Here is a 17,340-nt window from a genome sequence, read left to right on the forward strand (position 1 = left end):
CGTAAAGCTGGCTTCCGTACAAGGCACATGTGAATAATTACTGTAAAAATGTTCTTGTTTTCAATTGAAGTACCACGCTTTCACTTAGGAAAAAAATTGTTTTAGTAATTTTTTTTCAGTCTGATGTTTTGCGTATTGATTCATTTCTTTTTCATATTGTTCCCGGTGGGAGCTCACGTGGTTTGGATTCCACGTTAATGGGTGGGGCCACATCTCATATAGCCTCGCTGCTAAGAGGGACGTTAAAATCAACTCAACTTTTTTTACTATAAAACTTCATCGGTAAAAACAGCTGAAACACTTTATATGGGGAATACTCTGTAGATAGCCCAGCATTTTGATCAATTCCCGAGACAGCACTGAACAGGGGTTTTGCATTTACTTGAATTTTATCGTTCCAAGCTACCTTCAGAATCTGCCTTCGAATAGGAACGACGGTTTTTTCTCGGCGCAACCTCAGGTTCACTTGAAACAATTACTATCTTGTTCACTCCCGGATACGCCACTGAGCACCGAATAATTAATGTCATTACTATCTAACTCATAACCGTCTGAATCGGAGTCATTCGTCAGTTCTGCAATTTCATTATCGCTCAAAATGTTGCTGCTTCTTTCTGTAATACCACCCTAGCAGAAGGAATAGCTATATCTATCTATCTATCTATATATCTATCTATCTATCTATCTATCTATATATATATATATATATATATATATATATTCAATAAAAATGCTTGAGAAATACTCAGGAAAATATAAATGCACGTTTCTGCAATGAACCTATATGATGTTAGTGCGTGTGTAAGTTTTTGACTCCAACTAACTGAAGAGAAATGTTCAAAACGTAATCAGTGCGACGTGATTAGACGCAAAAACACCCCTTGTCACCTACACATTGCATAGTTTTCTTTCGTTGAAAGAAAACAGAGGGCCCATGTTTCTGTTACATTCGGCAAGGGAACAATTTGGATGAACACGTAATTGCCAAGGCTACATTTCTTTTTCCCTTTAATATGTTCGTAAGCTGCAAAGTGTGTATACTGATAGATCTAGAGGTAGAAATGGAGCCATTGTTAATAAGCGTCCAGGAAGATAGGAGCAGCGATGAGTCAACAAGTAACGAAAGTGAAGGAGGTCATTAGATTAATATATTTTTGGATGTGTTACTTGAACGTTTTATTTCGATTACATTGAGATACGTACATGCATTGTTATTATTTTTAAGATCTTGTGAAAGGTTGTGAGATCTTAAATACTTTTTCCTATTTCATTCTTATGAAGTAGGCTCCGCGCTACAAACTTCCTGAACGCGATAACACAGCACGACAGCGTTGCCGCACTTCCAAGTACTGTATGCTGTTTCTTCATATAAGCGCGGGGAATTTAAAGGGTGGGCTGCAACATGGCTCTCCGCGTAACGTGGAGAATGTATTTGAACATTTTTTTTTTTTAAATAAGTACTCTACCAACTAAATTCTCTTTCGTTAATAGTTTCAAATATTTAGAACACTAAAGTTCCAAATTTTCGAACTGTGTTTTGTACGTTTCTCTACGTACCACGATAAAGGAGATCAGAGCGTCATACATTTATTTTAATTACACAAAAAGTATCAAGTGATAAAAATTGAATTTTTCACAACCTACAGTTAATGAATTCATCTACGTATTGTACACAGGAAATTATTTCACGTGATCTCCTTTCCGAGATATAGTCTTATAAACATTGGTTTACCCAAAAAAAGCACTATAAAATACGCACTTTTTCATTAATGCTTTTTTTTTTTTTTAATCACTACACAGTACAAAGAAAATTTGTATGTCTTAAGTATTGAAAAGACAACTTCCAGCAATTCCAATGAGGTACGACAATGCAATATAAGTTTTGAGTGAGCGTCACGGCAGCATCGCCAAGTCAGGGGCCTATGTTTATGAAATGGATAGTAGATGTCGACCAACGTTCCCATTGGCTACATGTGTCTGGCACTATAGAGCTAATTATAATGTTTAGTTTCTAACACGGGAAGATCCCACAAGTTGTCGCTAAAATCTGATTGCCACATAGCACATCTGATAGAGCATCATGAGAAATGAAAATGAGCAAAATTTAAGCTGCTATGGACCAGAAGGATAGGAGCTACGGGCCTTCAAAATTTGAATATCCAAAGAATTATATCATGGAATTATGTACGTTTAAAGTAAATATCTTGAAAACCGTTAAAGCAATCACAAAAGTTGCACAATATAATGAGAACAAAATGCCCTATCGAAAACCACAAACAGTGTTGCCATAGGTGAAGCAGTGTTGCCAACTCAGCATAAAATTATTTGAAATAGCACCATATACAAGTGTGCACAGATTTAAAATGCACTATTATCACTAAACATAACAGTGAAGTGTAGTGGTACAGTGTTGTACACTATTGGAGCTACATGTGCTGAAAATGTACAATGGAGAAGTCTAATATGTGGCAACAGATGGTAATAAAAGAACACAGATAGTATAACGTAGCAAAATGTCAGCAGTGTCACAAAATATTGATGTATTTGAAAAACAAAATTGATTGATGCCATTTTTACTTCTTGTGTCAGCTCCGAAGCTATATAGGAGTGTAAAGTGGGATCCGAATCACTATGAAAGAGAAAGATTACAATGAAATGTAAGGTGAAAAGTACAACAAAAACATGTCCGGCGGGGAGGGGGGTTGGAACCCGCAATGCCTAATATGTCGGTTGTCTAACCTTCTAGACCACATGGCTATCTTGGCCGACTAAAAGCCAAATGAGGTAGTAATAAAATATTTCCAGTGTGAATATGGTAATATTACAATGCAAACATAATAATATGGCATGTAGGAGAGGAAATAAAATAATATGTCACTCAACACGAAAGACAGAAACCAAGAAGTTATTCTTCCAAATATTGATAAGATAATCGAGAACCAGTTTACAGAATTAGAAAACACGTATTTCTTTCCTCGCGTGTATAATTTCGTTTTCGCGAGTTGTCTACTTATTCATCGGGGTTACAGAAGTATAATGCAAAATCCTCACTTGTTTCTAATGCATTCCTTTATTACCCTTTGTTGCCACATATCAGACTTCTCCATTGTACATTTTCAGTACATGTAGCCCCAATAGTGTGCAACACTGTACCACTACACTTCACTGTTATGTTTAGTGATAATAGTGCATTTTAAATCTTTGCACACTTGTATATGGTGCTATTTCAAATAAAATAATTTTATGTTGAGTTGGCAACACTGCTTCACCTATGGCAACACTGTTTGTGGTTTCCGATAGGGCATTTTGTTTTCATTATATTGCGCAACTTTTGTTTTGATTGCTTTAACGGTTTTCAAAATATTTACTTTAAACGTACTAATTTCATGATATAATTTTTTGGATATATTCAAATTTTGAAGCCCCGGGTAGCTCCTATCCTTCTGGTCCCATAGCACCTTAAATTTTGCTCATTTTCATTTCTCATGATGCTCTATCAGATGTGCTATGCGGCAGTCAGATTTTAGTGACAACTTGTGGAACCCTTCCGTGTAAGTCCTTTTTCTTTCTTACTAGAGAGGTAATCAATAGGGATGGTACATCAGGGGTATAGAAGCAAAACCTGCTAAATTCATTTTTCAGTTTTGTCAGGAGACGATGCAAAAATGACTCGCTTATGTTTCAGAATTGTTGAACAAGTTTTTTTTTTTTTTTTGTTGTTGTTGTTGTTGTTGTTTAGTGGTCACTTCTTAATGCAAATGAATGAAATCTACTACTAAAGAAAAACAATGTGTTTTTATTCAACATATTCCCCTTGTATTGCAATGCACTTTTCACATCACTACTGCAGTGCTTGCAGGCCAGACAAATAGAAATCGGATGAATGCTCTGCAAACCAAGCCTCTGTTTGAGGAATGACGTCATCGGCGCCATTGAAATGCGTTCCCTTTAAAAACATTTTCAGTTTAGGAAAAAGATAAAAGTCTGATGGAGCCAAATCAGGCGAATAAGATGGATGTTCCTGTATTCGAAACCGTAGGTCCTCCAATTTTCGCAATGTCAGACGTGCCTTGTGTGAGGGTGCATTGTCCTGGAGGAATATTATCCATTTTGACAGCTCTCCACGTCTCTTCTCCTTTAGTGTTGCTTTCCACACCCGTTCATGACTAATGCTCAATGTATCCTCTGTCTGTTTGAGCGGGATTCGGCGATTGTCGAGAATTATCCGGTGAATGGTGTCAATCATTTCGGAAGAGGTCACTGAAATTGGTCTGCCACACCTTGGATCATCGTTCAGACGAAACTGCTCACGTTTGAAGTTCGCTGCCCATTTCTTCACAGTGGCATACGATAGTGCCTTGTCCCCCAATGCCGTGACAAGATCGTTGTGGATCTCCTTTGACGAGTAATTTAGGAAGAGGTACTTGATGAATGCACGGTGTTCAAATTTACTAATTCATGGGACGTGGGCTGACATCCTCTCTTTGGACCTGAAAAAAAAAATTAAAATTGGTTTAGTCAAACCAAATTTTGCACAGTACCTTCACAAATTATAAATCTCACAAACGTATATAACTTTTATACCTAGCTTTTTTTGAATCTGGGTAGGCTGAGAACTTATCAACCTACCCTCGTATTCCATCATCCCTTTCCTTTTCTATCCAAAGGAAGATAATCGTAAAAACGTTGTAAGATTTGCGTTTTCCTGAAGATAATAGGATTCATTGCTAAAACGTACCGTTATTTTTTTTCTAGGAGGGCTTGAAGAAATAATTTTAAAAAGTAATATCCACTACAAGCATTTTTTACTGTAGTACAAGGGATCACCAACTCATAGCGATTTTACAGTGATCCAAGAATATCTAGACGTATATATAACATTGTTTTATGGAAAATTGGATTCACTGTTCATATTTTTCAGTAGCATTTATATATTTATATAAACGAGAAAAATGTGTATTGCCTTTCAGTTGTATGAAGTAAATAAACACGATGCGTTTAAAAGTCTCTCCACAGTTGATGTAGTCTTGTTATTGTGAGAAAAATACTGAAACAATCACTTTTATCCTTGTATATGTGGATATTATGTTCTGGTAATGTCTAACACACATGAGGCAAAACTTTAACTTCAGCTCAAAAGAGATATATACTGCACGATAAACACAGTGTGTGTTATATTGTAGCCAGTTACTGTGCTATAATTCACTGCGGAGAAATTTTCTAAGCGTACTGTTGTATTGAGTAAATCCTGTGTATAATACAAAATCATGTCAGTCTGTGAGTAATGCAATCCCGGAATATTATACAGGATCCTACTTAAATTATATACTCGTATGATGTTCGTTGTAGAAAGACAAGAAGTACAACGAGAATTACGTATAATAAATGCAAATATTTCATTGCATTACTAATAGATGTCGTTACATGCAAGAAGTTGTGTAAAAGAATCCAGGAATATCTAGAAGAATATATGTTTGAATAATTGTACAGAAAATATGATATAGAGTTTGAGGTAGTTTGTGGACAAATTCATATAAATAAATTTATTAAATATAAATAAACAAGAGCTTTCAATTAAACACAATTTTAACTATAGTGTACAGCTGGCTAAGACTTGTGAATATAATTCATTACACTAGAACCCAGTACACAATGGGGAACAGAGTTATGATAAGCATTGGGAAACAAGGTTAATATTATATTTAGATCGCTTTTAGTTGCTAGTAGATAGTTATCTATCCTTTGTATAGTTGATTGGTTTTAAAGTGTGAACTTGCACTATAATGATGGATCGTAAGCAGTGGTGCTATTCTAATTTTTTAACAACCGGTTCGCTATTATACACCTAGGTATATATATATATATAATATTGGGTGTTCTAAAAATGGCGCCTACAGGGCCATATTTTACAAAAAGAAAGCCATTTTTGGAATACCTGATATACATATAATCTTGGAGAGATAGTAAATTGATAGGTAAATAGATATAATTGTCTTAGGAAACAAACCATGCAAAATAGTTCTTACGTTCTAAAACGCAACGCAAATTTTACCACCTTGGGTTCGAACTAAGAACTGTTTCTATTGTATTTTGTACCGTTACGTTCAAACAAAACCGACTTTAGGAGGGGAAAACATATGGCAGAATGTATAATAGTGTATTTTGTTAGTGAGAGTTAGTTAGGCTTTACCGAAAGTAATTTTTTTGCTGTCTGAAAATTTCAAACATTTATTCTCACCAATACAAATATGGAGCACTCAAAAGAATTAACAATTAAGACCTGGAAACCTTTTATTGACGTGACTGAAAAATTCTTTATTAATAGCTTAAGATAAATATCGTCCATTCAAATTTCTGTAGGCCCATTGATTGAAATAATTCACAACAATGCAAGCGAGCAGAAGAAGTACAGAGGTGTTTTCACAAAGGGCATCTCCAGCAATTGCCTAGTTTCTTGACCGGTGAGGAACAGGGTCGATCCGGGTATGTAGAGAACCGGTAGGCTCTGCAGGTCACAAATACGTTGGTCTCGATATCGCAAAGTGAGATGTGTTCGAACAGAAGTCGAAAAATCGATCGACGGTCCCGACAGTGTTGTAGTCACTTCACGGGACACCGTTCGCCACTGAAGAGGCTTTCGGCCGGTAGAGATATATGAGTCCATCCTCATCTCCTGACTCTGCTGCGTAATTCTATGTCGCACATTACCCATGAAACTACAGAGATCCAGCTGGGTCGTCATAAGAAGTGACGAGAACCGGCCCAAAAGCACGAATTGTTTAAATATGTGAGTTCGTATTTCCGGTCACCAACGTGTCTCTCGGACAATGTGGGTATGGGGAGAACATGCAGACACGCTAGTTTCCAAATATGCAAACCCCGATGTCTCATTTGAAGTTGTTCCTGTGCCACAGCCAAAACAACCAGACACTGATGATTGCTCCGGGCTATTTCGACCCATGCGTCAGGTGAACTTGGTTTGTGTGTGTGTGTGTCAGGGAACAAATTGAACTGTAAATCTCCCATAACACACTCCTAGCTACAGGCCTGCAGGTTATCACAACCAGGCCCAACAGTTAGTTTCAGGTGAAACCAAACCAAGCTCAGCTGACACGTGGCTTGAAATAACCGAGAGCGATTAGCAGTGTCTGGCCGTTTTGAGCTCTGTCACTGGAGCAAATTCAAATTCGACATCGGGGTTTCCATATTCGGAAACGAGCATATCTGTCCGTTCTCTCTTATACCCACATTGCCCGAAGGGCTCGTCGGTCACCGGAGATACACTCCTCCACATAGAAACAATCCGTGCTTGTGGTCCGGTTCTCGTTACTTCTTATGAGGATGCTGCTGCATCTCTGTGGTTTCATAGTGTGCGACATAAGATTATGCAGCAGCTTTAGGAGATGAGGATAAACCCAAAGATCTCCACCGGAAGGCTCTCCAGTGGCGCACGATGGCCGAGAAGTGACTACTATACTGTTGGGACCGTCGATCGGTTTTTCGACTCCTGTTCGAACACACCTCACTTTGCGACACTGAAACCAACGTATTCGAGACCTATAGAGCCTACTGGTTCTCTACATACCAATATCGACCCTGGTACTCACCGGTCAAGGAAGTAAGGAGTCAGCAATGCATTGGGTGGAGACGACCTTTTTTTGGCTTCTTTCTTTCATTCTTAGTTGAGCCATGTGTTAAATATACATGTGAGTGTTTATGTCTGGGGATAACAGACGGTTCTGCAAACTCGAAATATTTTAACAACCGGTTCTAGCGAACCGGTGCGAACCGGCTGAATAGCACCATTGATCGTAAGTATTTGGCTATAATTTATCTGGGTCCAATCTTCAATACGTGTCGTCGTTACGTAGTATTCCAAAGAATATTCGTGGTTATTTAAGCGAAATCTAGCTACAATTTTCGTGTATACTAATCAGCAAATATGTCAGCCAGTCTACTAATAAAAATAAATACTAAGTCCCAAGTAAAATTTGTAGGGAATTAAGTTGCTTTCTAACATCTTACTACTTTGAAAGAGAATGGTAGGACAAAACACATGATATAGAAATTTTAATAATCTACGTTTATTTTACATTAAAATGTTTTCTGAACACCTATTCGTATTGTGTAATACCTTGTGAGTATGAATTATGTGGGAGTTCAGCAATGCTGAAAATAATCTTTCAGTCAAAGCAAGTCGAGAGTAACGTATGAATAATGATTTTAAATTCAGGAAATAAATTTATGGTATCACTTTACGTTTCCTAAATTTATCACATTTGCAGTATTATTTTACGTTTCCTAAATTTAATGATATGTTGCAGTATTATTTCAACAACGATCTGCAAATTTCTTTTGTGTCACTAAATTATTAGAGTTCTACAAAATTAAATGCATATACCTTCTGATGATATATTTTGTATCTCTCATGGTACTGTTACTGTATGTTATGATCAGTTTGTGTTCTGTTTTTGTTTCGTTTGGGATAGTTTTATTAGTAATATTACTTCATTACGTTGAGTAAGGTTCATATTTTTTCTCCTTAGGTTGTTTTCAAGACAACAGTACTTCGACAGCAAGGGAATGTTCATCTCACTAGTCTTCTCGGTTCCAATACTGCTCAATTGCATGATAATGGTAGTAAGTATCTTTTTTTTGCTTATTAACCGTGAACATGATCATGAACCTGCTTGTTAATAATGAGAATGTGTGATGATGGATTAAAACGTTAGTTTGTATTCTTTATTTTGTAGTCTCACCTAAGTTTTCTTCAGAGACCTTATAAGTTAAAGAAAAATATACAGAATTTAAACTACACCACGATACAATGCAGCCAGCACGCATATACACGCACGGAACATGCAATATAAGGTAAAATTATGCGAGATTGTATTCTGTTTCTTCTACATCTGACAGAGAGAATGTTATTGTTACGTATAAAAAAATGTGTCCAAGATTTCATTTGAAAGAAATAAATCATTGGCAAGTAGAACTAATTCTACAATTAATACCGCTTTGTATGAAAAATGAGACCAAATTTGAAGGAAAAAATGTATTGAACATATTGCTACAAATCAATAAAATACACCGAAATATGACTCTTGGGCGTCAACATACTTCTGCCAACGAGTTTTCCACGCTTAGAGAGAGCCCTGAAAGTTCTTTTCTGGAGTGTTTTTCATTCAGCACGTCGAAGCCGCTGTGACTTCTGTTACATCCCATGGTGATGTTCTTTGAAGGCTCTTTACTCGAGGAGCAGGAAAAAAATCCGCAGCGGCGATATCGAGACTGTACAGGAGGGAGGTGGGGAAGCGTTGCTATGCCGTTCTGGATCAGGTAGTCGTTGACCACGAAGTAGGTGTGCCTTTTTGCGTTCTCATGATGCAATTTCCCATTGACGGCAATGTCACTCAGTTGACCCCTTCTTTCAATCTTTTCACATTTCCAGTAGAAAGCACCCGTGATGCTCTATACAAATTCCTGATGGACCACACCCTTGGCGTCAAAGAAGATAATGAGCTTAGCCTTGACCTTCAGTCTTTCATTCGAGCCTTTTTATGGCGAGGGGATGCTATTGTGTACCATTTTGCACTTTGGCGTTTTGTCTCTGGGTCGTACTGAAACACCCACGTTTCGTTGCCGGTTACCACGTTCAAAAACGCAGGGTCTGTTTGAACGCTCTGCGAAAGATCTTCGCAGACAAGTACAAAGGTTTTGTCCCTGATCGTCTGTCAAAATTTTCGGCACTAGCTTGGCACAAATTTTTCTAATCTGCAAATCCTTAATAATGATGGTTGCACAATCATTTTTATCAATTCCTACGCGGTCTATGATCATTCGAGCATTTACCTGCCAGTCTGAGTTCAACACATCACGCATACGTCGCACATTACCCTCCATTCTGCTCGTGGACGGACGTCCTGTGCTTGTTCGTTTTCCACACTCTCTCGCATTGTGTTTGAAGCACTTGTGCCATTTCAAAACAGTTGGTTTTGATGGTCTTTCACTCCGAACTTTTGCTGGATCATAGCCAACTTCTCCATAGCCGATTTTGCGAGTCTACACAGTATTTAATGGCGTAGCACCGTTCGATAGAACGTTGTATTTTTAAGCTTCGACCGAGCCGATAGGCAGCGGTCCAGTTAAACTACGATAGGATCCACACGGAAGCTCGTAGGCCACTGACGCCAGGTGCGTTTTGAAGGTCACTTCCCATCCATCGAGCCTGCCTGGAGCGACCGCGCTTCTACGTACAGTTGCGTCAGAAAAAGATTGTTTCATTTCTTTTTATACAGACCCTGTATTTTCTTGTAATTTTTTCACTAATTTGAATGCTATTGCAACGTGGCTAATTGCCGTCTTGACAGCCAGTTATACCAGGTTCACGTATTGTCAACATTGGCGTTCGAATAAGGAAATATCCTGGAGTGATGCTAAACAGTTAATTAAGATCAGATAGTGATAGAGTACTAGGACGTGAATTTACCCAGTACAGTTTACTTTTCTTTGAAATTAAACACTACGTATTGTATTCTTTAATACTCTGCTGAGTTCATTTTGCCTTCCACAAACTACAGAAAAGTGGCATGAGTTAATTAATATGCCATTATGTACTGTCTTCACTAAGGGAATACGTGGTTGTAACATTAAGAGAATCTGTGTTTGTAACAGTAAGATCATCTTTAATTGTAGTACAATCACTAAAAGTATTGATTCTTCCCTCACAAGCAAAAAAATCTTCTAATGTTAAATGAGAAAGCTTGTGGTGTACAGATACTCACAACTTCTAGATGAGTGTTGTGAGTAGTAAAACATATGAATAATATTTGGTTACGCACCCTCTTCTTTTGATTGATTTGAGGTTTAATATTCGTTTCGTTTCAGCACCAAGGGTATATAAAACATGAACCTATAACTTAACGTGGAATCCAAACGAAATAAGCTTCAGGCCTTCCCGCTGGTCTAATGGCTAGCGCGCGCCTTTTGTGCATGTGATCCCCAGTTCAGAGCCTTGGACACATTACGATGGTTCTGATTCCACCTTAAAATGTAAGCCTACGTTTCATTTAGCCTCGGCGTTGAAAAAGTTTAGCATACACGCATCAAACAACAACAAACACGCTTATTTCTACCGAAAATCGAACTAGTCTTCCGCGCCGGAGGCAGTGAGAGGAATTGGATCACAGTAGTTTATTTTGTACACAATTAAATGAACAAGTGGGATTTATTCTTTAACCACAATATCCAATTAACTGTTGTACCGTTATATTTGTATAACTATGACGTATCACTCAAGTAATTTTGTGAACAAATTCTCTTATATTTGTAATGTAGAAACTCTGTTAAATTGACAAAAAAGATAACACCAATTTTAGTCTATCACGTAGGGATAACTCATGTTCAGTTTAGAGGATTGACTAAGTGAAATGTCTTTGGAAGTAAAAGGAATGCTTCCTACTCCTAAGGTACATGGAATCTTCTGAAATATTGGTATTTTTAAGTCGACTCTTGCTAGTGAAATTCTTGTCATGCAAAAACAGATTCAAGAAAAAGTTGATTTTTTTAAACCAGTTATTTTCCTTCCTTAAGGCATTGTTGGTGCAATTTCTGCGTGTAGCCTTTTATCAAACAACTGAAGCAGCACCTTCCACAACGTGTATCAATAATTACAGTTCGCCGTGAGTTACAACCTTACCTTACCTTACCAATCTCCGCGCTGCACCTGGGAGGAGATACCAATCTACTTCTGCGCTGCTATGAACAAGAAGTTTCTTTCCAATCTCCGCGCTACACTGAGCAGGAGATTCCTAAGCAACAAACTACAAGACTTCGCCCTGCCCTGGCAGGAGGTCAAAGTCATAGAGAAAGGATTATTTAGAAACATTACTTATTTGCAATTCAGTGTACATAAACTTGTATAGAGACTTTATGATAAATAAAAAAAAAAAAAAAAAAATGAGGGAAAAATCCGTGTACCGCATCTCGATCTACATTATACGTGACAGAAGCTATGTGATACTGTGGGCCTTAATATCCTTATTTTCACTGGGTCCTGTGATGACGCTTACCAGTCGCGTCACTGACCGTGTTACGTTGCCATTTTAGGGGCCCATGTGCCTCTTATGGTCCAGATGTTGTTTCCGGGCAATGACACCGTATTACAGAATGATAATTCGCCCATCTACACAGCTAAAACTGTTGCGGCGTGGTTTGAAGAACATCGGGATGAAGTTGAATACATCCACTGGCCGAAACTGAACATAATTGAACATTTTCGTCCATTTTGAGGACACGAATCCGGCGCAGATTTCCAGCTCCATTTTCTCTCACGGAACTGAGTGATGCACTGGAAGTGGAATAGTGTAATATTCCAGTTGCTCCACTCATGATCTCAAATTGATAAATTTCTTGTATAAGAATACCAATGTATTTCTTGTATGTTCTTGTATAGGAATATCAATTTTTTTGACGTACCTAAAATTATATTGCACCTTATTATTATGAGTCTTTCATCAAAAATTTCTGATCCCTTGTAATTCCCTGTTAACTATATTTAATTCATCAAAATTATATTGTGATTATTTGCTAAAATATTTTCATGAATTGTGCGCAGCTAAGGGTGCCCACAGACAGGAAAAAATAAGGAAAAGGCAGGAAATTTAGTTAAATATGAGGTTAAAATTAATGGAGAAGTACAAAATATACTGTTGGGTCAGGAAAATTTTCTCTCAGAAGCTTGCATCTTGTGAGTATGTGGATTAACGATCACGGGGATACCTGACTTGTCTGACATTGCTTCCATTAGCCTGTGCATGTAGTCAATGATGTTGTGAAGAGTGACAATTCAGTCTGCTGGTAGGAACTGCATACCTTCCTGCGTGACATTTTCTTCCTGTTCCAAGATTCACCTGCACGACGTGCAGGTTCTACTGCAATTAATGGTTGTGACAAATTTCCATTTCAATAACTGTAGTGAAAGGTGGTTGAAAAATGTTCGTGCTGAAAGGACTCATGAAATACTTATAAAATGAAAGAATTTATGAAAAAGTCAAAAATGGTAAAGTCAAAACCTAAGAAAGTTGTTGCGGAGCAAGTTAGTGATAAATTTATCAAATGTAATTTTTTTGCAAGACTATATATTCTGAATGTCAGCCTTTGTTGACACTTTCATTGCAAGTTCCTGTATTTATGCTCTGTATTTATTCTCTAACAGCCGTGTGCACCAACAAAGTTTAAACGAGCGTTCACTCAAACGCGTTTAACATTAAACTTCCAAGTTTAAACGTGGTTCCAGGACTTTTGTTTTGCACCATTAAAAGTCGAAGTTCAGTACGTCTCGTTTAAGTAAACTTCGGTCAATTTGTAAAATCGACTCTGATTGGTTGTCGTCTTTTGTCTCTAGTCTTCGTTTAACAAAGTAACAAATTAAAAAATCGTGTAGGTCTTTTCGACTTTCGAGATTGTGTGCATAGAGTTGTGAGTAGTCTAATTTTAGTGATCGTAATTGTGGTGGAAAAAATAATGAAACCACAACCAAAAAAATATTTCTATACACGAGAAATGTATTGTAGTTTCATTAGTGGAAAAATACAATGATATTATTGAGTGTAAACAGACTGACTTGGATCAACGAAGCTTAAACCCCCAAATTCAGCCGCTCAAGCTAAAACCAAGTTTATCTACCATTTGACCGTGACTTAACGTTGAGCGTTGTTGGTGCAATAGATATTTTCACCGAGCTTGGTTATAACCCTCGTTCAACAGTTGAACTTCGTTGGTGCATACGGCCATAAATTCCATAATCTGATGAGATCATTTATGAGTTGGCTTGTATAGCCAAATAAGTTCAAATCAGCTCTCACTGTAAGTAAACTTGCTTCCTGCAAATAAAGTTGATGTTGGCTTCCAGACGTAAAAGTTCCTAAAGGAAGTGCAACGATACTGAACTTGTATTGTTGCAATTGTGAAAGGAACGCCAGATATTTTTGAGTACTAAAGTGGATTAGTTAAAAGAAAGAAGCCTCTTGAGATATCAGTTACTCAGAGAACTATCTTTCCTAACTCCTTTAATTTTAAACCAATCACAGATTGATTGCACTAGGTTCAAATGCCTGTTTCATTGCCTGTTCGAAGCAAACAGAGTACAATAGGACACCTCAGATAATGCAAAAAGAGAGCACTCGCTACTGTGGAAAAATGCCAGAACATCCTATTCACAAAGCTTTTAAACATATTTACAAGATAAGCAAGAAATTGCGAGATTCGATTATTTCTGTACTTCCCTTCTTTAAATCAGTCTGAAACACTCATCACTGTGGAAAGCGATGAAAGTTGGGTTTGATATTTTCCCGCGGAAATGCTACAGATGAGCGTGGTTTCTCAGTCAACAAGTCTACCCTAATTGCAAACCAATGTGAACATACGATTGTAACACTGACGAAAATACATTATGCTGTTACCAATTGGAAAGGAATTCATAGTATTGTTATCAGATATAAAAGCTCACGGATGCCAGATCTGCTGGGAGGCGATATGAAGATTGTTTAGAAACAAGCGTAACCCTAAAAAAACAGAAGAGAATAATTCTACCAAAAAGAAAAAATCACGAATAAAATAAAGTTACCGGAAGATAAGCAACTCTCGTGCATGGGGTCCTTCGTTGGATCCCAGCTCGCGCCAAATGAGCGTTGTGGTGGACAAACACCGTGCGCGTGGGTTTCCTCGAGGTTCTCCGCATTTCTTTTCATCGCTGTCTCCTTTGGCCTAGCCGGCATTACCGTGTGACGTAGAATTTAGATTTCATTTCATTTCTAAAAGAAGTTGAGACAAAAATCTGAAATGGAGTAAGAACTTTCTCTGAAATGATTTTTCGCAGAAATTGTAAAATTAACGTCTGTGAACGTTGTTGAAACTTCTGTTTAAATTCTATGATATTGTTTAGTTATTGTAATAGTCTAATATTCATTGCATATATTCATAGAACTTATTCATATAAGTGTATAGTAGTTGTTCGCATTTACTTTGGCTTGCCCTATCGTAAGACAAGACATTGTCCATGAGGAAAATGTAAGTTTGAATCATTTTAACCAGTACTTTTGCAAAATATTATAGTACAAACTTTGATCATGTAATTTTATTGTATTTTGAATGTAATGAAGTAATGAAAAAAATCGCTTATGATAAAATTTGTTTACTCAGATGAGAGTTGGAGAGCTATGGGGATGGTGGAAGGTGCGTGTAAAAGAAAACAGAATATTTTGCAAAAATACGAAATTGGATAGTGTGTGAGTTACGATCTTTTTAAAAAATCTGCTCAGGAAATTTAACTTAACAAATTTTGTGGACACCTTGGTAGTTTCGTTCGTATACCTCTCATGTTGTGATCATAAGTATGTAGGTTACATTTGGTTTCCCGTTCGATTTTGGTGGAATATGGCGTAAATATTTTTCATGGTTCCCAGTCAATTTTACTGATAGAGTTGAAATGGATAAATAATTAGAAAGTGAATCCGTCCCCCTCTCCCCGTAAATAAAATATTTCCGTGAGAATTTCGTAACAATACTCTGATTTCTGTAAAACATAATGTGTGTTTTGCTTGACGTTAGCAACATAATCGTATAATTTGATGTTGAAATTAATGAGAGGAAAAAAGGAAGGATCGCTTGCTTAAACAATGCGCAGCATCACCAGTAGATAAAACGCTTGACTGTATGAGAGTAAATGAGAGGGGAGGCATCTGTAGTTTTTACTTCTAAATCCTGATTGACAGATGCTTTCGGGCTAACACTACACTGAAGAAGCACTTCCTCATTTTTTTGTCTTCCCTTTTAATGTGACTAGTTTCTTGCACCAAGTTCGTGGATAATGTATATCTTTGCTAATTTATTTTGTTCATATTAACTAATTAACTATGGCCTATAGAACCCGGGGTTCAATGCGGCATTCATGAAACCTCTCCATTGTCTTCTGTCCTTAGCCAATTGGATCCACTTTTTACTTTGTATTCCTATTTCTGTGAGATCCATCTTAATACTGTCCTTCCTAGGACTTCCTTGTGGTCTTTTTCTGGTTGGGTTTCCAGTTAAAAATTGGAAAACATTTCTACTTTCTTCCATTCTGGTACATGACCTGCCAATCTGAACCTCCTAGACTTGATGACTGTAACAATGTTTGGTAAACGGTATAAATTATACAGTTCCTCGTTTTGAAGTTTCCAGCATTTCTCATTTCCATTCGATCCGAGTATTCGCTTTAGAATTTTATTTTCAGATACTTTCAGTCTGCGTTCTCCCCTCAAAGTAAAAGGCCATGTTTTGCAGCCATACATACAACAAACATAATTATCATTTTATATATTTTAAGTTTCAAATTCTTCGACAGAATTTGCGAAGACGAAAGATTTTGGGCTGAATAATAACACGAATTCCCTGTTTTCAGTCTGTATCTAATTTCTTCATGGATATGTTTTCGTCTGTTAATGTTATTCCTAGATTTTGAAAGTATCCACTTCGTCGAAAGTATTATTTGATATTTTAAGTGTCCCTGATTTGCAGTATTACAGTAACGGCAGACTTCCATGTATTTAGTTTTCTCTGCATTTACTTCTAAACTCATGTTCCTAGAGGCGTTTAATAACACCTCTGCATTTCTTTCTATTGTCCTCGTATCGTCCCATATCTGATTTACATCGTCAGCATAGGCTATAACCTGATGAGTGCCATTCAGCTGTAAGTTCTGGGTGCTATCATTGTGCATATTAAATATCCATTTTGTAAATAAGCATGTTTTCCATTTTCTCGAGTTTCAAACTTAAAGTGTTTAAGCTTGTGACGCTCATTACAGATTAAGCTTGCTTGATATGTATGCTAGTTGAAAGCATATTTTGTTTTTGTCGATCAGCAAGAAATTTATATATGTTCTTGCCTTGTCCGATGTCTAGTTTGTCCTTGCCTTCTGCTTACGCGTTGCGCACGTTATATATTCTTATCGATTAGTATTTTACGTGACTTTTCGCGTACCACATAATGCAATTTCCCTTCACTTTCGTTTCGGTTATCATGTTCTTCGTTGACCTCATAAACAACAATATGTTTTCGCTGAGAATATTTTTCTAGAGCAAATCACTTGTAGCTTGACTTCTACTTCTGTAGCCTATTCTAAGTATGTCCATTGTTTCTCTCAATTGTTTATTTTTTGTAATTAGTGCTTCATCAGAAATACTCTCAGCATTAAGTGTTTCTTTGATTTCTGACAGTTCATTTTTTGTGAAGCTGGAAAGTCAAAAGCGAATTAGAAAAATTACAGATATTCCTAGTTATATGCTAAATATTCTGTGAGAT

At 37.1% G+C, this 17,340-nt stretch overlaps 1 protein-coding gene across 2 annotated transcripts in view; it reads left to right on the top strand.

The window, feature by feature from the left end:
• Positions 1 to 17,340, top strand: part of Tmem18 (transmembrane protein 18) — an 81,632-nt gene that overhangs the window by 48,167 nt on the left and 16,125 nt on the right. For both annotated transcript variants that reach the window (XR_014132743.1, XM_081769207.1), the window contains exon 4: positions 8,547 to 8,640. Coding sequence is in view for 1 of the 2 variants with exons in the window: in XM_081769207.1 (XP_081625333.1) it covers positions 8,547 to 8,640 (94 nt within the window). In the remaining variant the exon portion in view is untranslated. The remainder of the gene's footprint in view (positions 1 to 8,546; positions 8,641 to 17,340) is intronic.

The sequence above is a fragment of the Thermobia domestica genome, chromosome 8 (assembly GCF_964235325.1).
Source record: "Thermobia domestica chromosome 8, izTheDome1.hap1.1, whole genome shotgun sequence".
NCBI lineage: Eukaryota > Metazoa > Arthropoda > Insecta > Zygentoma > Lepismatidae > Thermobia > Thermobia domestica.